Source organism: Peromyscus eremicus, chromosome 2 (genome assembly GCF_949786415.1).
Source record: "Peromyscus eremicus chromosome 2, PerEre_H2_v1, whole genome shotgun sequence".
Lineage (NCBI taxonomy): Eukaryota > Metazoa > Chordata > Mammalia > Rodentia > Cricetidae > Peromyscus > Peromyscus eremicus.
The window spans coordinates 137,960,875-137,983,644 of NC_081417.1; the positions used below are offsets into that span (position 1 = coordinate 137,960,875).

Consider the following 22,770-nt stretch of genomic DNA (forward strand, 5'->3'; position numbering starts at 1 on the left):
TGTGCTGGGCACCCGATTTAAGGTGGATGACTAATGGAGTATCTCTTCCAGCAATGAGCCTTCAGCAGGAACTTTCTCCTGCCAAACTGTCCTATATTCTTAACTATATTGCAGTACAGGAAGGTAATGAATTATTAATTCTCAATCTGTCTCCTTAGATTGTAGGATAATGACTTGAGTTCATGGCGGCCGGGGGAAAGGAGAGTTTTCTGGCTGTTGACACAAACCGTGAAGCCTTTTGATTCTAGAGTTCAGCTAACTGGCATGAGCAAGTCTAAGGGATCTTGTTATATCACACTTACTGATGCAAGTTTGTAAGATTGGTCAAAGTTCCCACAGTTAGCCTCTCTCCTGTTGACTTGAAATTGTCATCTATGGCTTAACCATTCTGAAGTGACAGATAATCATCTTCCATCTTGGAAAACAGTATTTTGGTGGGTTTTCTTTGCCCTTTAGAAACTATGCAAACATAACAAACTTACTAACTTGTGCAAGGAAGTGAAGAGAGGTGAGGAAATGGAGTGATTGGCAGTAACCTGGCATGATTTAAAAGCAATTTTAAATTGATTCTTCTTGGGGACATTTTAGGGGAAGAAATAATAAGGCAGCAGTGGGGTTTAAAAAAATCAAAATGAAAGCCTGGCGGTGGTGGTGGCGGCGGTGGCGCACGCCTTTAATCCCAGCACTCAGGATGCAGAGCCAGGCAGATCTCTCTGAGTTCAAGGCCAGTCTGGGCTACAGAGTGAGTTCTAGGAAAGGCTCCAAAGCTACAAAGAGAAACCCTGTCTCAAAATAAAACAAAACAAAACAAAAAAACCACAAAAAAATTAAAACAATTACAGGTCAAAGCATAGCCTTTGGCTTGTTTTGTAGATTTTATAAAAATCTCAGTATTTGGATTAGCTGCTAGTTTAAAGCATTATGTCAGAAACTGCCAGGAATGTGCTCAGTGCATGTGACCAGTGCCCAGACACCTGTCTCCAGCCAAGTAGTGCCAAGAAGTTTGAGTTAAAATTAATGGCTCTTGATTTATTTTAGTTTCTTTTATTAGTGTGTGTGTGTGTGTGTGTGTGTGTGTGTGTGTGTGTGTGTGTGTGTTGGGCCCAGGGTCATACTTATGATAAGCATAGTTCTACTACTCTTCCACTGAGCTACAGCCCCTAGACCCTAGGATCTGCTTGTTTTGTGTACATGGTGTGTGTGTGTGTGTGTGTGTGTGTGTGAGAGAGAGAGAGAGAGAGAGAGAGAGAGAGAGAGAGAGAGAGAGAGGAGAGAGAGAGAGAGAGAGAGAGAGAGAGAGAGAGAGAGAGAAGAGAGAGAGAGAGAGAGAGAGAGAAAGAGAGAGAGAGAGAGAACGAGCTCTGGCAGGCTTTGAACTTGAGTATTGGGATTATAGGTATGCACCACTACACCCATGCATCTCCTTTTTAAGCTGTCTTTCTGATCCTCCACCCAGAGGCTTCCATAATAAGAGTCAGCCCATGTGGCTAAGCTCCCAGAGCTACTGTTGACTGCAGACAGTACTGGATATGTTTCAGAGAGGAGATATAACAATTAGTCTTGCTGGGCATGGTGGCACGCACTTTTAGTCAACACTTGAAAGCAGAGGCAGGTGGAACTTTGTAATCTCAAGGCCAGGCTGGTCTACATAGCAAGTTCCAAGCTGGCCATGGCTACATAGTGAGACCCTGTCTGAACAAAAAAATTGGTCTTGACTACCTGCCTGTTCATAAGGTAGCAAGAGGTAGATCTCAGCCGAGAGCATGGGCTCAAGAGTCAGTCAAGCCTGACTGTGTCCTGGGCTTCTTATGGACTGGTATGGCTAAACTCCATCAGGTTCTTCATCTATAAAGTGGGGATGAAAGAACCTCTTGTAGGGTTGTTGTAGGGATTACATGAAATATTCATGCAAAGGGCTCACCCTACTTTTAGATTCAGTCAATAAATGTTAGCAGTATTTATTTTCATGTGGAATTCAATTTGGTGAAAGTCTTGTTTAATTTCAGAGTGACCCAGCAACAAGTTTGAGTTCTGTGCTGGCTTAAGTCTCTGTCTGGTGGGATCTCAGCCTCCATTTCTAAGTATAATGTAGGCAGTGGCCTCTCTGCATTGTCAGAAAGTGGGCTCCCATTCATTTCTGTACCAGCTTAGCACGGGTTCAAGTCTGTGAGTGAATGAACTCTATTAGGTACTCTCCACGGTTGTGGTATGTTTCTGAGTAGCAGCACAGGTCACCTGTTGATTCTTCCTCCTCCTCTATTGGAGGACTATGTTCTGCTGCCACACCACCACCGTGGCCTCCACCCTGATTCACTTCCCTCAGCGTGATGATGTGTTCATGCTGGCTCTGTCTTCTGGTCAGGATAGTAGTTCTTAGTTTTTGAGACAGAGTGTTGCTATGCTACTCACGCTGGCCTCAAACTTGCCACCATCTTGCCTCTACCTACCTCAGCACTGGGATTACAGATGTATGCCACCACACCTGGCTCAGCATAGTTTTTTGACTGGAGTTCATTCTGTATTAGTTTGAGATTTTGTGTTGGAAGTAGATAGCAGAGTTAGTCCCTTCCTCTGTAGTTTTTGTGTGCTAGCTATTATAAGCCTTAGAAATATAGTAGTGAGCTAGATTGGTTTCTACCCTCATTGACCTTCTTTCTATTGATATCTTTCACATTCCTGGGGAATGGAAATTCTCTTTCCAAGGAATACTTGGAGTTTGGGTTTGGAGAGATGGCTTATCAATCAAGAGCAGTGGCTGCATTTCCAGAGGATCTGGGTTTGATTCCCAGCAACCTACATAGTGGCTTTGTAACTGCAGGGGATCTAACACCCTTCTCTGGCTTCCTGGGATACTGTATGCCTATGGTGCCTAGGCATACATGCAGGCAAAATACCCATACACACTAAAAAATGGCAGTTTGAAGTCTCCTTATGGTCTCGAGGTAATATAATGACAATAACAATACTGTATACCTTGTAGAATTCTAGGAATGTAGGAAACTAGGCTGTTGCTATTGTTGTTATTATTGTTATTATTATTATTATTATTATTATTATTATTATTATTATTGGATCTCACTTGTAGCCCTGGTTGGAACTTGACATATAGACCAGGCTGGCCTCTAACTCCCAGAGATGCACCTGCCTCTGCATTCCCAGTGCTAGATCAAAGGTGTGTACTGTCATGCCCGGCCTGAGACTGAGCAATTTGATGCCTCAAGTTAGTTTTAGCAGAGTAATACTCTGCTAAGAATTATGTGGATAGAGGCTTGACGTGGTAACATTTGCATGTAATTCCCTCAGAAGGCTGAGGGGGTAATGGAAATTGGGGTTGGTGGGGAGTTCTAGGCCATCCTGAACCATGTGGTGCATCAAAAAAGCAAACAGGCTGGAGATACATCTCAGTGGTGGAGCACTTGCCTAGCATGCAGGAGGCCCTGGGTTCAACCAGTTTGTTTGTACCACAAGTCAGAATTATGCAGGCATATGTCTCCAATTCTCTTTCAACCCACATCCCTTAATCAGCAGTGAGAATACTTATCTGGAGATAGGACAGGTACTATACTATAGGTATAGTCTTTGCTCCACATTTAGATGTAGCCATTTATGGGCACTGGATAGACCTAGCCAGTCAATACCGGAAGATCTTACCTGCATCAGGATGTTCTTGTCTTTTTGGTTTCAAGTTTGTTACTTAGCATCCTGAATTCCCCTGTCAATCACAAAGGGAAGCTAGACAATACTATAAGATGAGAAGAAATTACCCAGAGAATGGGGAGTTAAGTATCACTGACGTTGTCTAAGGAGTAAGAAGCAGAGGAACCCTGGCCAAGGACTGTTTGAAGTGCTGGAGACTCTGTCCCTAAAGATGGTGCCCAGAGTATCTTGCCCCAGTTCTCCTTTGAAAACTCACTCAGCAGATGGGTTTTTAGGAATGATCTTCCAAATGGCTTGTCATTATGCTTTGATTCTAATCCAGCAACACATTTGAGTTTGAGATAAATGCATGCTCTTGAATTCTCTCACTTGTAAGTAATAAAGGGAGTGACTGGACTGTTCACAGGCTTGGTGAAGAGGAGTGGTATTTACATTGATTTGGTTTTACTTTTGTAGTCTTCATTGCTGATTCAGGTTTTACAATTTTAAGAGAACTGCCATCTACTTGTTAAAAATGTGTCCATCCCGTCCCCCCCACCCTCCACGCAAAAAAACCTCAGTGTTTATTGACCGAAAGCAACCTGAGTCAGCTGGAGGCTATGGAAATGGGCCTGCCAGTGTGGATGAGTCTTAATCAGAATAAATGAAGCTGCCTTGTAGATAGGCACTCAAGAGCCATATTCCATTTCAGAAAATCGAGTAACCTGTACCCTGCAGGGCCAGTCTGCACAGCAGCATCAAGCTCCCCTCTCCCTGTGTGCTCCCTCTACCAGCTTCTGCTGCTTGGCTTTCAGAGTTGCCCTCCACTGTGCTCCCCAGGGTGTGCTCAGAAGCTGACATTTCTCACAAGGTACTTTCCAAATAACAAGGTGGATTTTAATGTTGTTCCTTCCGTGAAAGGTTAAAGGGTGGGAAGCTTGGCCTTTCAGCACAGTAAAGCTGACCTGGAACGGGGTTGTTTACCCAGGATGGCCAAGGCAGAAGCAAAAGTTTTCTCTCTCCGGAGTCTTCCCTGACAAGGGTGCTCTCCTTTCCTTTCCCAAGCTGTTTTGGTTGAGCTGTTTCGCCTCCCCCTTCAGTACTTCTGTGGAAAGTACTTGGCAGCATGGCGGCCTCCATCAGTGGGGAAGAAATGGTGGGGAGGGAAGGCCCAGGTACCACAGACTTCCAGAGCTTTCCATGTGTCTCTGTGGGGTGGAGGGCCAGACACATGACACGTGACACATGACACATGATTCTGGTGCCCTGCCTAGACTTTATCTTGGAATTAATCTCTTTTAACTCAGTATACAAATGATGCATTTCATAGACACAGACAGCAATTTCTCTGTGTTTAGAGAGAGTTCATATTAGATAATTAGTGGTCAGGAGCCTTGACCAATTTATTGAGACTTTTATTTTTGTCAGTAGAATGCATAAATTGTGAAACTTGAAAGTGGAGGTATAGGATAAAGAACAATGTATCAAAATATATGTCATAAAAGTAAAGCCATTTGAAAGCTGCATATCTGTCCTAGATAAAGGGACATAAATATCAATACTTGCATTGAGTAACACTTTTCTGATATTTGTAATCCTTGGCTCTTATGAGTGTTTGTTATACTTGGAAGCTTGAAATACACTAATTTTTTTTAAGTACTGGGGATTGGATGTAGGGTCTCTAGCATACTAGGCAAATACTCTATCATAGGCATATGATCCTATGTCCCTATCTTCACTTTTAATAAGTTCTCTAAGATATTTATTATTTTCAATTTTATTTTTTGGTGTAGGGTGTGTATATATGTCTGTGTGGGTGCATATGCATGTGTGCTTATGCAGGTAGAGGCCAGAGGTTGATGCCCGGTGTCTTTTTTTAATCTGTCTCTAAGTATTTATTTGTTTGTTTGTTTATTTGTTCATTCATTCATTCATTTATTTATAGATAGAGTCATCACTGTGTAGCCCTGGCTGGCCTGAAAATCACTATGTGGACCAGGCCGGCCTCAAACTCACAGAGATCTGCTGCTTCTGCCTCCTGAGTGCTGGTTTAAAGGCACATGCTACCATGCCTGACCTTACTAATATTTTTTGAAAGAAAGCCTCTCACTGAACAGGGGCATCAATTGATTAGACTATAGATTGGCTGGCAAGTGAGCTCAGAGTCTGCCTGACTCCCCCCCAGCCCCCTTCCAGAGCTGGGTTACAGGTCTCCGCTACCGCCCCTGGCTTTTTAACATGGGTTCTGGGGTCTGAGCTCAGGTTTTCATGCTTGCACGGTAGGCATCTCACCAGTGGAAGCGTCTGTCTCTCCAGACCTGCTCTAAGACATGCCATTCAATCATTAGTGAGAACTAAAAGTTAGTGTTATTACATACTATAGATACTTTTTAGGTCAACAGATACTGTACCGAGCTAAAATAGAACCCAGTTCCTGCCATTAGAGTTCACAGTATGGAGGCAGGGGACAAGTAGAAAAGACAGATGCATGATAAATTCCAAGATGTGCTGTGAGAGCATGAAGAATAGGGCATAGAGGAGCCAAACCCTGCTCTGTAGCAGGTGGCTGGTGAGACATGGGCTATTTTGATTCCTTTGAACCTCCCTCTCCTGGATCCATCTGAAGTGGTTTCAGTCTGCCCAGCTCTTTTCACTTCTCTATCTCAGAGGGTGGGATGGAGGGAGAATACTGCAGCTCTGTAGCGTCTAGAGAGTCAGAGCCCTGAGAAAATTATTTTTGTACAGATACAGATTGGCTTTGATTTAATTTAAATAAACTGGCTCTCAGAAGTTCTAAGAATACTAACTACTCCACGGCTCCGCTTTCATTTACACACAGATGAGAAGGCATCTGCAGCTCTGCACTTGATTTGCTGTAAGCAAAAAGTGGTTTGAGATATTTAAGTTTGGAAGCTCAGTTGTATCGAGTCCTCATATGTCCCAGTTCAGCCTACTGCAGATGTTTTATTTTTTTAATTTTTTATGACACTTACATAATGCTGCATAAAAGAGCGGCTTTCAATGGATAAATTGACAAACTTTTTCTCTATTCGCCATATCTGCTGAAGTAACATTTTATAGCTAGCTGTATTTTTCCTTGTTTCCTTTCATGCTAATCGCTAATTTATTTAATCTGTATATCTCTTCTATAGCCTTCTAAATGACCTTTTCTTTAAAAGTAGGAAAACAAACCAGGGGTGGGAAACAAAATCTTCTCCAAAACAAAGCAGGGCTCTGATTCAAGGTTCTTTGTGTGGGTTTCAGAAGGAGGTTGGTGTGATTGTAGTTGAATGCAAATAATTTATCAGCTCATAATAACTGCAGTCGGAGTCGGCAATCAACTGCAGTGTCTTAACAATGTCATTGTCACGGGGACCTCACGGAAATTGCTGGATCCTCGGCATCCTATCTAGGTGCTTTTGGTGTTTTGCATTTTCTTTCCTTTATAGAGCCTGCACTTTTATATACAAACCAGAGCTTATCTGTTGTCACTTGATACCTGTGCTTTTTTGAAGTACAAAGACAGCATTACATGGAGAGGTGTGGGCTTCCTTCACGCTGTGGCTTGGAGGCGTGCTCTCCTGGCTGACAGCGTTCTCTAGAGTCTTTTAGTCATAAGGTGGTGGGAGAAGCAGCAAGGCAGGATTCTGAGTACATCAGATGCAGCAGTGTAAGCCCCCAGTTACAGTTTGTTTTTTTTTAAGGACATGTTTTAATCATTTGCCTTCAGTCTGCCTGTAAGTATTATAAAGCTCCTGATGACTGGATTGTTTCCGAGCAGGTGATTTTATGGTAAGAGAGCTATTTTCAGCTCTACCAGTGATTTGATTAACACTTGGTTGTGAAAAAGTGGCTCTGGGCTAAACCTTGACAGATGGGCCTTTTGAAACGTAATGACAACTATGTCCAATTAATGCAAACTTTTCGTTTATTAGTAAGTATCAGGCAGAAGCTGAATTAAAATTGAAGTAGGATGGGCCTCATGTTTTTGCTTAGGTAGCCAGAACTTTGCGTTGTTTTAAAATCTTCTTTGTCGTCCTTCCTCAGGCGAAGGACAGGGGAGTAGCCCAGGTGTCAGCAGTGATGGATGGCTCTCTGCTGAGGTGAACTAGGAAGCTATTCTCCACTGTTGACCGTGTTCAGAAGTTTCCATGGTGAAAATCTCTCTCACCTTGAAGTGAAGTGGAGCAGTCTGAAATAGACGGTTCAAGGAGCTGAAATTTGGTTGGTCCTTTCACAAAGAAAGACTTACATTGTGATTTGAAAGGCCTTTCCAGGGGCTGGAGAGATGGCTCAGCGGTTAAGAGCACTGGCTGCTCTTCCAGAGGTCCTGAGTTCAATTCTCAGCAACCACATGGTGGCTCATGACCACCTGTAATGAGATCTGGTGCCCTCTTCTGGCCTGAAGGAATATACGCAGCCAGAACACTGTATACATAATAAATAAATATTTTTTTAAAAAAAAAGAAAGAAAGGACTTTCCAGATTAGGGTTTTGACAAGAAAGCCTATTTCCCAGCTGACTCATCACTCAGTGATCACTTCAGCCTCTTGGCATTTCTTCAGGTTTGTTCTACACAACTCATCATGCTCCTGCGTCCCTCAGTTTCCCTTCCCCTCCCTCTTTCTCTTTTTTCTGAGACAGGGTCATTCTCAGGTCCTCCTGCCTCAGCTTCCTGAGTGTGGAAATTGCAGGCATCATTGCCACGCCTAACTTCAAAACTGCTTTCCAAGGAAATTCATCAGCATTAAAACTGAACTCAAATGACTAAAACCCAAGTGATCCATACTGGAGATGACATCTTCTGCTCAGTTTTGCCACTTAAAATAACAGATTTGCCAGGCAGTGGTGGCACATGCCTTTAATCCTAGCACTCAGGAGGCAGAGGCAGGTAAGTTCGAGCCAGCCTGGACTACAGAGTGATTCCAGGACAGCCAGGACTGAGGACTGTTTCACAGAGAAACCCTGTCTCAAAAAACAAAACAAAAACCCCACCGATTTATTTAAACATTGGCTGAACTTGAAAAGCTAAGGAAACTCTATGACTGTCTCATCAAGCCTGTGAACCCACAGCTACAAGGTATAACCCCAGCACTTACAGAAGGAGACTTCAGGAATGCATAAACAGAGCCCATCTAGGAAAGAAATGCAGGGGTTATAGGCAGTGTGAGCTGTAAGTGGGTGCTGGAATTAAAATTAAATTAAATTAAACCTGGGTCTCCTGGAAGAGCAGCCAATGCTGTTTGTTTTTTCTTTTTCTTTTCTTTTCTTCACTTCTATAGACAAGGCTGGCCTGGAACTCAGACATTCACCTGTCTCTGCCTCCCAAGTGCTGGGATTAAAGGCATGTGACACCACTGCCCAGCTGCAGCAATGCTCTTAACCACTGAGCCATCTCTCCAACTTGAAAACCTTTTTTCATTTTACAGATCCTCAAGAGTTATCGTAAATATCAGCAGAGGCATATGTGTTGGCAGCCATGTCCTAGGAAGTTTGTCGTAACGGCCATGGTAACATGAAAACACTGCAGTCAAGGAAAGGAATCAAAGCCTAATCACTCTTGTTTAGCAGAGAGTTTAGTTTCAGCAAGTTACCTACACCGTAACATTTAACAAACTGCTCTTAACAATCTAGGCACAGGGCGAAGGCAGCGCATAGTAATTATTTTCTTTTCAAATGACTGCTTTGTGAGGCAGCTGCTACCTTCAGGCTGACGTGTGCAGTTGAGGAAATAAAAGTGTTGGCCCTTTTGAGAAAGAGGCGAGGGGGCAATGGTTATTACTCTGGCCTTTTCCAAGCTTCATAATACCTAATTGCACCCTGTTGAAGGATTTTGTTACCTCCTGCCTGGCCTTCCAAGTGTGCTCTACAGAAGAGAACTGGTGGGGAGGACTGTGGCGCCGTCTTTGTGTTGGTTTATCAGTGGGTGTGCAGGTGACAGACATGCTCACAGCAACAGGAAGGCGGGCGTGCCCCTCAGTGGGTTTTTGAGCAGTTCTAACCGTGTGCCTGTGTTTCCCAGTTTTCTGTGCTGGCCATCTTGGCTGAGATGCAGCATACCTTTGAGGACGGCTGCTGGAAGGGAGATGGTATAGAGCCAAAGTTCACAGGTTCAGCACCGAATCTAAGGCTTCTGCTTTACTGCTTAATACTCGTTCATTAATAGGTCCAGGGGAAAACATTCGATGAATTCTAAACATTGCTACAGAATCATGAGACTTAATAAAAATAATTTAACCTCTGATAAATTCAAACGGTCACTGAAATGTGCAGATTTTACCTATATAGTCCTCTCTCTGTGATGTTTTCTGCAGAAGCCCCACCCCAAGGAAGAACTTATCAGTTGTTCTGGGTTTTCTCTTTTCTGAAGCAACACTGGTCCCTGCTCCTATTTCTACCACCATAGCCCTTCCCTTTGGATGCAATATGATGGATTTGGTTCAATTCCCCAGGTACTTTCTCAATGTGGCTTCTGAGGTAATAGTGTTCTGTCTCTACTCCTATGTGCTTGCCAGCCAGTGATCTCCAAGTTCCTCCTGAAATCAGGCTTGTTACCTGCCTGAGTTTTAAGAACGCCAGAGGCAACTGCAGTGTATCGAAATATTTCTAGAGTTGTTCACAGCTTACTGAAAGTATTTAGTGAATTTCCTCCTGGCAATAATTCATTTATTCTGCAGAGTTTCGACTCTGCTACTTGGAATTATGGAACCTGGTCTAGATTTTGTGCCAGATTTATTAGAATTCTGCCTTTTGAGTAGCAATGAGAATGAGCATTGCTAGTTCCAGGGCCTCTTGTTTTGGGGATCATCCAGGTAACACATATGGGAGTTCTGTCTTCTTTGCTTTGCCGTCATTATAGACAGTGATCAGCTTTGCTTATTGCTCCTACCCTTGCTGAGCTTTCTACGTGTTCCTAGCCACAGTCACCTCCAGCCATTCTCAAAGGCTTTCAGTCTCGGGCTCTACCAACTGTAAGCCCTGTTCTGTAAGCATTTAATACTGCTTTTGCCGAAGCCCTGGGAGCAGAGGCAGCCTATGGAGGCGTGGGCAGGAAGAGGAACTGATCTAAAATTGGAGTTTATTTTCATCTCACCTTTTATCCACATTACTTCTGGAATCCAATATTGACTCCCCCAGTGCCCCTGCCCTCTCCTCTCACAGACTGTTTTCCAAGAGCACCAGAATTGAATCTTGGAGAGGTTAAGTTGTCCTTCAAAGGTTAAGCTTCTAGTAACTGGTGTTCAGAGCTGAAGTTAGCACTAGTGTCTGAGATCGTCAATTATCTTTTCATCATCCAAGAAGAGGAATTATTCTCATCCAATGACTGGCTGGAGAAGAACTGTTTTCCTGTGTTTCTATTTATTGACTACCCAATGGAACTACCCATGTGATAGCTTATTTCTGTGGTCAACTTGATTGGATTAATAACCACTTAGCACATTAATAAGGCACACATTTGAGTGTATCTGTGAAGGCATTTCAGAGGGGTTGAACTGAAGACCCACTCTGAATGTGGATGGCACTGTTCCATAGGCTCTGGTCCCAGACTTTGTAAAAAAAGGGAAAAAGAGAAAGCCTGCTGAGTCCTAGCATTCCCTTTTCTCTGCTTGCTGGTCAGCACTGCAGACCATGCCTTTTCATGGTGGGCGGCACTGTGCTGAACAGGAGGCATATACAACCCTTTCCTTCCGTGGGTTGCTTTTTCTCAGGTATTTGGTCACAATAATGAGAAAAGTAACTAAGCAATATGAAGTAGCATTTAATAATGATAAAATACTTTTTTGTTTTGTGTTGGTGTTTTATGTAAAGAATGGCTAAACTTTTTTTTATTTTTTTGCTTTTTAAAGATAGGATCTTGCTCTGTAGCTCAGGTTGGCTTGGAGCTCACAGTGGTCCCCTGCCTTAACCTCCCAAGTGATAGGTTTAGAAATGTGCACTACTACTTTGTGGTGGTGACGTACACGTTTAATCCCTAGCACTAAGGAGGCAGAGGCAGGTGGATCTCTGCCAGTCTAGTCTACAGAGCGAGTTCCAGGACAGCCAGAGCTACACAGAGAAACCCTGTCTTGAAAAACAAACAAAGAAAAAATTGGAAAAGAATAATACATTAAGAGCAATTAATGAAACAAAAAGCAAGCAAACAAATGACAATAGAGAAAAAAAACAATGAAAATAAAATGTGGTTTGAAAAATCAATAAACCAGGGCTGGAGAGATGGCTCAGCAGTTAAGAGCACTGCCTGCTCTTCCAGAGGTCCTGAGTTCAATTCCCAGCAACTACATGGTGGTTCACAACCATCTCTAGTGGGATCTGATGCCCTCTTCTGGCCTGCAGGGATACATGCAGGCAGAACACTGTATTCATAATAAATAAATAAATCTTTAAATAAAATAAAGTAAAAATCCCATGTGTTAAAAAGAAAAAAGAAAAATCAATAAACCTAATAAACTAAAACCAATCATAGGAAAAAAGAGCACTGCTACAAAATACCAAGAATGCAAAAGAGTAGGACCAGAGAGACAGCTCTGAAGTTAAGAGCACTTGCTTGGGTTCCAGCATCCATGTCAGGTGGCTCACAGCTGCCTGTAACTTGATTCCAGGGACCTACACTCTGTATGCTCACACTCTCAAAATTAAAAACAATAAAAATAAGCATTTAAAAATAAAAAGAGGAACTGAGTATGTTGTCTCACTCTTATAACCCTAGTATTCAGAGGCTGAGATAGGAAGACTGTTGTGATTTCAAGGCTGGCCTAGACTATGAAGTGAAACCATTTCTTTTTCTTTTTCTTTTTAAATAACTTATTTATTCTTATTTTATGTACATTGGTATTTTGCCCGTGTGAGGGTGTCAGATCTTGGAGTTACAGACAGTTGTGAGCTGCCATGTGGGTGCTGGGGATTGAACCTGGGTCCTCTGGAAGAGCAGTCAGTGCTCTTAACCACTGAGCCATCTCTCCAGTCCCAAGAGACCATTTCTCAAAAGACAAAACAAAACAAAAGAAAAAAACAGAGGGAATACTATCATAGATTCAGTAAACCAGGGTCTACACACTGCCCAGGAGCCTACTTTGGCTGCTCCCTGTTTTGTTTGTTTTTAACATATTTTAGGATATTTTTAATAATATAGAAGAATAGTTTTATTATGTGTTTTCATACATGTATATAACACACTTTGATTGTATTCATCCCTTAACTCTCCTGACTTATCCCTGTTACCTGGTTTTGTACATAAAAGTTTTATTAGAACAGCCATATTTACTTATGTTTTCTTTTTTTTTTTTTTTGTTTGTTTGTTTGTTTTGTTTTTGGAGCCAGAGTTTCTCTGTGTAACAGCTCTGACTGTCTTGAAACTCACTCTGTAGACCAGGCTGGCCTTAAACTCAGAGATCCACCTGGCTCTGCCTCCTGAGCCCTGAGATTACAGGCATGTGCCATCACAGTCTATTACTCTGTTTTCTTTCTTTCTTTCTTTCTTTCTTTCTTTCTTTCTTTCTTTCTTTCTTTCTTTCTTTCTTTCTCTCTCTCTCTCTCTCTCTCTCTCTCTCTCTCTCTCTCTCTCTCTTTCTCTCTCTCTTTCTTTCTTTCTTTTATTCATTTTATGTGCATTGGTGTGAAGGTGTCAGATCCCCAGGCACTGGAGTTACAGACAGTTGTGAGCTGCCATGTGGGTGCTAGGAATTGAACTCTCTCCTCTGGGAGAGCAGTCAGTGTTCTTAACTGCTGAGCCATCTCTCCAACCCTACTTATGTTTTCTTTTTGGTTGCTTTTTTTTTTATAATGGCAATTAAGTAGTTGCAGTAGAGACCCTAAAGTTCACAAAGCCTAAAATACTATCTGACCCTTTAAGAAAAGCTTTTCGGAGCTGGAGAGATGGCTCAGAGGTTAAGAGCACTGGCTGTTCTTCTAGAGGACCCAGGTTCAGTTCCCAGTACCCACATGACAGCTCACAACTGTAACTCCAGTTCCAGGGGACCTGACACCCTCACACAGACAAATATGTGGGCAAAACACCAAAGCACATAAAAATAAATAAATAAATAAAATATATATTTAAAAAAAGAAAAAAAGAAAAGCTTTGCTTAGGTAGCAAGATTGCTCAGTGGGTAGAGATGCCTGCCAACAGGCCAAACAACCTGAGTTTGTTCCTCAGGACCCACACAGTAGAAGGAAAGAAGCAACTTCTGCAAGCAGTCCTAAATTTGTTGTTACATTTCTATATTTGTTTATGTGTGTATGTGCATGCATAGGCACACCCATGCATGTATGAGGTGCTTGGGCATTCATGTCAGGCATGCATGTGGAGGTCAGAGGATAACTTTGTGGATGGAGTTCATTCTCATCATCCACCTTTATGTGGGTTCGACAGATCAAATTCAAATCACCTGGCCTTTACCTGTTGAGCCATATTGCTTCTACTGAATACTTCCTTTTTGATACTCAAAAGGAATAAACTACTTTTGTGTGATTTACTACATCTAACTACATTTGATGATATGTTTTTTTTTCTGGCTGTCTCTCACAAGAGCCCACAGAGATATGTATATATATATGATCCAGTATCCTCACTCCAAGAGAGAGCGTGACCCCCCTCTCTCTCCTTTTAAGTGATCTTGCATACAGACAAGACCACGCCCATAGAGTCAGATTAAAAGCCACTGGTTGAATGGAATGAATTCCCACAACAACTTTTGCGTGATTTACTACATCTAACTATATTTGGTGATCTATTCTTTTTCTGGCTCTCAACCTTTCAACACGAGTCTTGTGTATTGCAGGCTGGGTTTAAACTGTGTACCTGAAGGTGATCCTGAACTTCTGATCCTCCTGTATCTACCTCCTGTCACCATGCCTGCTTTTATGTGGTGCTGGGGCTTGGTGCATGCTGGGCAAGCCCTCTTATCAATTATGTTACTCTCTGTCATGAATTTTCTTACGTTGTTTAAGGACTGAACTTTGGGGGAAAACTTTCCAAATTCATTATATTCATAATGTATGGATTCTCTGAAGTTCAACAAGATGTATGCTGTGCCTTAAGGCTTCCCCAGATTTTGCAGGTGATAGTGTTTTTTTTTTTCAGAATGAGTTCCCTCCTGTTCACTAAGGACTGAGCTCTTCATTAACAGTTTCCCATGGCCATCACATTGGCAGGATTGTTTCAACTAAGGTTTTTGACATTCAGCAAAGGATGGACTACCCCCAAGGAATTTCCACATTTACATGGTGATAGAGTTTCCTTCCTATATGTATTATTTGATGACTAATAAAAGTTGAGGTCTTCCTAAAGGCTTTTCTTTAAGTATAATAAAGCACAAGAGATGTTTTAATTTAGAAAAAAATGCACCAAAACTTTGAGTGTCACAATTATCTTCCCATTCAATAATAATAATAAAAAAAAACCCTACAAAAATAGAAAACAAAAAAGAGAATAGTGTGGTTTTAGCTTTTTTCGTCTGAGAAGGGCTTCCTGAGACAAGGAACTTAAACACACACAGGCAGGTTCTTGACTTACACTAATTGTGTTTGGCCAGTCACAGGAAAACGCAAGGAACCTTCAGGGTATCTCTATATAAGGGAACTTCTGACTACATTAAAAAGACTGCTGCTTGGACTGTCACGATGGCTTAGTAGGTAAAGGTGTGTGCTGCCAATCCTGATGACTTGAATGGACTTGGGTTCCATTCCTGTGAACCACATTGTGGAAGAAGAGAACTGACTCCATCCAGTTATCTTCTGATCTCCACAAACACTCTGTGAGCGGACACACACGTGCACACCCTCACACACAATTGAAAAAAACAAACCTTTCCTCAAAACTCCCACTTCAATCCTTAAATCAAAAAACACACCAGCATGGCGGGTGGTGGTGCTGCACACCTTTAATCTTGGCACTCCAGAGGTAGAGACAGGTAGATCTCTGAGTTTGAGGCCAGCCTGGTCTACAAGTGAGTTCCAGGACAGCCAGGGCTGTTGCATAGAGAAACCCTGTCTCAAAAACAAAACAAAACAAAACAAAACAAAAACCCAATAAATAAATAAATAAAACAAAATGAAAAAAAAACACATTTTATTTTTAATTATTATGTGTATATGTGTGTGTGTCTGACTATGGGTTGGTGCACTTGAGTGCAGTGCCTGAGGAGGTCAGACAGGGGTATTCAGTCCCCTAGAACTTGTGGTACAGCAGTTATTAGCCACCATGTGGTGCCGGGAGCCAACCTCTCCTTTGCAGAGCAATACCTGATCTTAACCACTGAGCCGTCTCTTCAGCCCCAGGGCCTTCTTTTCTTTTTTCTGAACAGGGTTTCACTGTGTAGTCCTAGCTACCTCAGAACTCACTCTGTAGACCAGGCTGGCCTTGAATGTACAGAGATCCACCTGCCTCTGCTTCCTGAGTGCTGGGATCAAAGGTGTGCACCACCACCACCCAGCCTGAGACTTCTTTGTACTGATGAATCACCAGAGAAGTGGTCACAAGTTAGTGATCATCCTTCATGCACAAAAGAAGAAATGTCTTCTCAGATTCAAACATTATACCAATATTTCTCATCCAGGAATCCTCACAGAGCCCTAGATCCCAGTCCCTACACCTGCCAACAGCCTGAGCTTGTGATTGATTACTTCATAATTGAAGGGATTTTCTTCTTGGAAATGGTTGATCTGTCTGGCCATCCAGTGAGGAGTCTCACCACAAACTCTGGCTTTACAGCCTGTGGCTTGTGCTTTTGGAAGGATCTACTCCACATCAACAGGTCTTCCTCCGGTTTATGGCACGTTTTCCTAAGTTCCTCATAGATCTCTTTTAGCTGTTTCTCGTTTTGAACCATTTGACTTCACTTCTCTTGAGTGGCATTAGGGTGTGCCAGACTTCCTTTTTCCATCCCTTCCAAATGTTAGTGTTCTTCGCTTTTGAGAATCTGGACGTTGTTTTATCTCCGGCACAGTGAGTGAACTTGACTTACTGCTGTTTCAGTTACTAACTGTGGCTGCGCAGTTACTGGCTCAATTCTCTGGTAGTGCCTGGTGGGACTTGTACGTCCTGTCGGATCTGCCTCCTGCTGCCGCCCAATGTAGTTTTAACCAAATCTCTATCATTCTATTTCAGAGGCTGGGGTGAAAACCTGCCAGCTCAGGGAGGTTGAGGAGCAACTAGCTGACCTTCCCTCTTCACCACCTCAGAAAGAAAGCATCTCTTCTGCCGCGCTAAACCAAAAGTCCCTCCCTCTTACTTCCTGTGCATCTCTATCCATTTTCCCGATTCCCTCTGACTCTCTGTGATTACTTTCTGTCAACTCATTTCTAGCTCCACCTCCTGACCCAAGGTTAATTTTATTATTACTACTATTTTTTATTTTTATTTTTATTTTTTTGGTTTTTCAAGACAGGGTTTCTCTGTGTACCCCTGGCTATCCTGGAACTCATTCTGTAGACCAGACTGGCCTCAAACTCATAGAGATCCGCCTGCCTCTGCTTCCTGAGTACTGGGATTAAAGGTGAGTCCCACCACTGCCCAGTTAAGGTTGGTTTTTTTTTAAACTAACACAAACGAAAACTTGGGGTTCACAGTGTTATCATATATCCTGCAACAGTTGGATGCCGCTTACTCTACTTAATCCTAACCATTTTTTCCTGTTGACAGATGTACCATGTCCACAGTCTGGTTACTCTGATCACCTCATTCAGATTCCTCTTGTTTTCTCGGACCACTTTCTGTACAGATCTCAGCCCTGGTAGCTTTCCCCTCTGTTTCTCAGTAGCTCCTTCAACAGGAGTGTCTGTGAGCCTTGGGTTTCTAAAGGTAAGGCAGAGAGGACAGAAAGTGGTCTCATCCCTTCCCCAGAAAATGTCTTCGTTTCCTTATGTGTTGCTCATACTTGTTCTTCTGAGCATAGGGATTGCCTGAGGCTGGTTTGTCTGGCAATGGATGCCAGATTCTTTACATGAATGCCAGTTATGATGTCTCTGTGCTATGATGATTCCCTGGACTGAGGGCAACAGACAGGAACTTGTACCTGATCCCAGAGATGCTTGCTGCAGAGGTGATACTCAGTGACTTTAGGGAGCAGGACCTCACAGTGCAGAACTGGGGCTTTCAAAGTCTCCAAAGCCAGGAGAGTTTAGAATTCATGCTTTTGTTGTGGAGGCACTAAAGGCTTAATTACATATATTATTCTTGTCTGATTTTTATTAGGATTGGATTTCTAATAGCTCAATACAATTATGTCTAAAAGCTTTCCCATATTTTATACATCGAAAAGATGTCTTTCTAAAATGCAGTCTCCTGATGAGTAAGGACTGCTTTCAGAACAAAGGATCACCAAGCTATGACGTTCCTAGGGTTTCTGACTTGTGAGTTCTGTGAAGATGTTGAAAGGACAGAGTTTTTCCCAAGATCCGTTCCACATTCATTGGATTTATGAGGTTTTCTCTAATGTGGATTTTTTGGTGGCTAGTGGCTGTTGAATACTTGGGACATTTCTTATGTACACTGCATCTCTTCTATGCAGTTGCTTGCCTGTGAATGTTAGAGTGCTTTTAAAGAGACAATAGTGGGATGACTTGTTCCTGATCACAGCAGTCATTACCTTTCATGCCTCCGTTACCACTGCAATGTCTCTGATGGTTAGTAAAAGAACAGCTGTATCTGAAGACTTTCTGTATCCTTGCTGTCTCAGAACATGTATTTCAGAGGTGTTTTGATGATACAAAGGTAGCTAGCAATATTTACTGAGAGAGCCTCTCACTGTGTAGCCCTGGCTGTCTCTGGAACTTACTGTATAAACCAAGCTGGCTTCAAACTCACAGAGATCCATCTGCCTCTGCCTCCCAAGTGCTGGGATTAAAGGTGTGCACCATCACATTCAGCTTTTGCCAAAGTTTATAAGTCACTGAGCCACAGTTTATTGATCATAGCAATGACTGTAAGACACAGCTATTAATTACCAAGACTCCTGCTGTGGATGACTGTGGGAAGGTGGATAAGGACACAGAATATTTCGGTAGCTTCATCTTTATTTCAGAATTGTTATTTATTCATCTTTTCTTAAGGAAGTTCTATTTTCTCTGGTTTTCTAAATTGCCTTGTCCGGTGTTAGGTGCCAATGTATCACTCATTTTTCAGCGAACAATGGCAGGCTGGCTTCCATACATAGAACTTCTGACTCAATAGTCTAGAAGCCTCCTTTATCTTCTTTTTATTTCCCAGTTGATTAGTGTCCACATTTAGTCTATTGGGTATTTAGTGAAAATCTCGTGGGAGTCAGGTTGGTTTTGGCCCATTAATAGGTTGTTGCTTTAGTTAGTGTGTTTTCAGTTATGTGTATAGGCAGATGTATTTATTTATCAGTGCTTTGATTCTATTGCATGTTTTCTATCAGTATTTCAAAGATACACACATGCACACACATACACATATTATATATATTTACATTTTCTCTTTTCCATTTTTATATGTTGGCATGTGTTTCTGCAGAAGTATATGTGGAGGTCTGAGGCTGTCAGGAATCATCCTCTATCACTCTTCCAATGTATTCATTGTGAGGCAGCTCTCACAAGCCCACAGAGCCCAGAGATAAAGCAGCTGGCTTGTTCTGGGCACCTCCTGTCTCTGCCTTCCGAGGCACACCCATCTGGCATTTACATGAGTTCTTAGGGTCCAAAATCTGGTCCTCCCTTTGTGTGGTAAATACTTAACTACTGAGCCATCTCCCAGCTCTCAAGTGTATTTTCTAGGTTATAACTTCAGGGACAGGGCTAAGCTGATAAAAGAGAGCATCTATTGTGGGTCGGCAGGAAGTTCCAAGAGGCATTCCCAGTGGGACATCGTTGTGACCTCAACCCTAGCACTTCAGAGGTGGAGGCAGGAGAAACAGGAGCTCAAGGCTATCCTGGGATCCATAGGAAGTTTGAGGAAAACAGGAAGGTCTGTAATCCAGCTGTTAGGGAGACTGAGAGGATTCAAGTTCAGTGCCTGCCTGGTGCACAGTGAGTTCAGAGCCATCCTGAACCTCCAAGTAAAAGATTAGAAGTGGATGAAGAGCCGGGCGGTGGTAGTGGTGGTGGCGGCGGCGGCGGCGGCGGCGGCGGCGGCGGCGGCGGCAGCAGCAGCAGCAGCGGTGCATGCCTTTAATCCCAGCACTGGGGAGGCAGAAGCAGGCGGATCTCTGTGAATTCGAGGCCTGCCTGGACTACAGCGTGAGTTCCAGGAAAGGTGCAAAGCTACACAGAGAAACCCTGTCTCGAAAAACCAAAAAAAAAGAAAAAAAAAAGTGGATGAAGAGATAGCCCAGTGGTAGAGTACTTACATACATGTCTGAGGCCCTGTTTAATCTCTAGTCCTGGGGGGTGGGGTGGAGAGAGGACTTTGTCATCTGAGAGGAGGGAAACCTAATTGAGAAAATGCCTCTGAGAGATTGGCTGTGGACAGTCAAACCTGTGGGACATTTTCTTAATGAGTGATTGATGGGGGAGGGCCCAGCCTATTGTAGGTGGAGATTCTTCTGGGCTGGTGGTCCTGGGTTCTATAAGATAGCAGGCTGAGTAAGCCATGAAGAGCAAGCCAGTAAGCAGCTCCCCTCCGTGGCGTCTGCGTCAGCTCCTGCCTCCAGGTTCCTGCCCTGTTTGAGTTCCTTCCCTACCTGCTTTTGATGATGAACTGTTACATGGAAGTGTAAGTGGAAAAACAAAACCACAACCTTTCCTCTCAAAGGTTTTTGTCACAGTGTTCCATCACAACAATAGAAACCCTAACTAAGACAGAGTTCAAACAACTTTCGTTTAAAACTGATTTTGTCAGAGGTAACAATCAAGAAGATCAATTTTATGCCTGTAATAGTTCAACTGAGAATCTGGGATCATGTTGTTATCTATATTTCCTACAATAGAACACTATTGCATGTTTTCCTTTATTTATTTGGCCTGATAAGGGTTGTCATTCAGGTAATCCAGCTAGGATATTTCTCTCTTGATGAAAATTTTGGTGATTTTCACCACTACGTTGGCTGATGTCATGTGACTGGCAAATGACTGAGTAGAAAATACCTGTGTGTGTTACTCGTGTGCGGTCAGGCATGCTCAGCTTGTGCTGCTGTTGGTTCAGTAGGGAAAGGTTGCAGCTTATTTAGTACCTACACTCTGGTCCCTTAATGCATTGTCCCTGACGTACACCTTGGAGGCAAGCAGAAGGTCACGTTTGGGGACTCTGCCCATGCACTCTCATGAGAGCACTCTTAAAAGTTTCCCTTATATTTTATTTCTTAAGTTAGGACTCTTAGTAAAGGCTTTACATGGCAGAAACTCATTAAGAATGGAACCTCCTCCATGAATGTGGAACAGTTGTCTTATAAGCTAAAGTATCCTGAGCCACAAAATGTTTTTGTTCCCTCTGTTCTACTCAATAGACAGTTTTCTTCGCCTCTTAAAAACCTGCCTTCAGCCAAGCGTGGCAGTTCACGCTTTTAATCCCAGCACTTAGGAGGCAAGATCTCTGTGAGTTCAAGGCCAGCCTGGTCTATGTAGTGAGTTCCAGCTAGGGTATGTAGTGAAGTTCTGTCTCAATAAAACAGCAAACCCATCTTCAAAACAGCCTCAAATGCTGGTGTTCCGGCTCTTTATGGAACAGTAATCCCTGTCTGGTTTCATCCTAAAGTGTTTTCATTCTTTGTTTTTAGATGCTAATGAGAGCAGATGCCATCAGGGGAAGACACTTTATGGAGTTGGCTTGAGAGCTGGGGGAGAAAATCACCTTTGGCTTCTTAAAGGAAGCCTGTCTTTCCAAGCCTGTTGGGCTGCCTGCTGCCAGGACTCTGCCTGTCATGCTCTTTGGTGGCTGGAAGGGATGTGCTTTCAGGCCGCCTGCAGCAAGCCCCAGGGCTGCCAGCTCTTTAGGACAGACTCTTCCAATTCCATGCTGATATTTTTTCAAAAATCCCAGACTGCAAATGACTTGGGCCTTCTGCCTGAAGATGATGAGCCACATCTTCTGAGGCTAGGCTGGGGCAGGACGTCTTGGAGGAGGCAGGGCCTCGCCAGGGCTCCCCTCACCCTTGCTGTATCCTCTGATGACCATCAGAGCTTACCCAGGGCTCGGCAGAAGAGAGACCGTCTCAGTGAGGCAGCTCCACCTGGAGCGGAGCAGCATTCTAAACCGAATCGCTCGGAGGAAGGTGCTGTGAGTCCCAGCGCCTCTGTGGAGGTAAGCAGGTTTCCAAGGAGCAGAACTTAAATCTGCTCTTCCTCTTCCTTGCGTGAGCAATGGAGCCAATGCTGTGGCCAGTGCTCACAGGCCCTGTGTATGTGTAAAGCTGGATGGCGTTTCTTCATAGGTCCTAGGAATGTTCATTTTATGCAGGCCTGACAACGGTTTGGTTAAAGCAGAAAGCTGCTCGTTATCTGTTCTAAGCTGGTTCTTGGCTACAGGTAAGTGCAGCTGTGTGGGTGTGAGTCTCTGCCAATGGTTTTGCAGTGTTTTCTGCCAGATTGCAGAACAGTCGATTGATGTAGCTGCAGTCAGTTTTCCTCCTCCATCTCCTGCCTGTAAACACATTCCTTGTGAGTTGGTTTCTATTCCAGTTTGGTACTGTAGACCAAGATCTGACCTGCTGGGCTGGGACGCAGGAAGTCTATCAGCCAAGAGGCATCTGGGGGGAATTCTCAACAAGCTTATGTGCTAAGGGACATGCCACCAGTAGAGCTTATTCTGCTGCTTATTATGTTTCTTCGTTGTTGATCTTCCTGTGCAAATGATTAAAAGGAATGACTCATTCTATGCTCAGTCTGCCTTGATCACTGTGACTTATTTTTGTATTTGTTTTGTCCTAGTTGTCTCTGTCAAGTTGAAACCAGAGTGGGGAGGCTACTACTTGCCAGGCACTGTGTGTACTCATCACTGCACTGTGTCATTTGTTTAATTTTCATGGCAATATTTCCAAGTAGGTATTATTAACTTTGTTTTACTAGTGAGGAAACTAAGGACCAAAGAGGTTGAGCAGCTTGCCTGTGATCATGCAGCCAATGAGCAGCAGGTCTGGGATTGGAATCCAGCTTTACTGTTTAGGAAACCCTTTCACTGACGCATTAGAGAATACTGACTGCTCTTGGTTTCCTGTGTCCACAACCATTTATGGAGACCTACCA

General features: G+C 43.2%; 1 protein-coding gene across 3 annotated transcripts in view; it reads left to right on the forward strand.

The window, feature by feature from the left end:
* Kiaa0319l (KIAA0319 like) overlaps window positions 1–22,770 on the forward strand; it is a 105,276-nt gene that overhangs the window by 15,665 nt on the left and 66,841 nt on the right. For 2 of the 3 annotated variants that reach the window (XM_059254973.1, XM_059254974.1), the window contains exon 3: window positions 21,306–21,829. In XM_059254973.1, the coding sequence (XP_059110956.1) occupies window positions 21,306–21,829 (524 nt within the window). Of the gene's footprint in view, window positions 1–14,716; window positions 14,860–21,305; window positions 21,830–22,770 lie in introns of all 3 variants that reach the window. The other variant, XM_059254976.1, reaches the window with a different exon arrangement.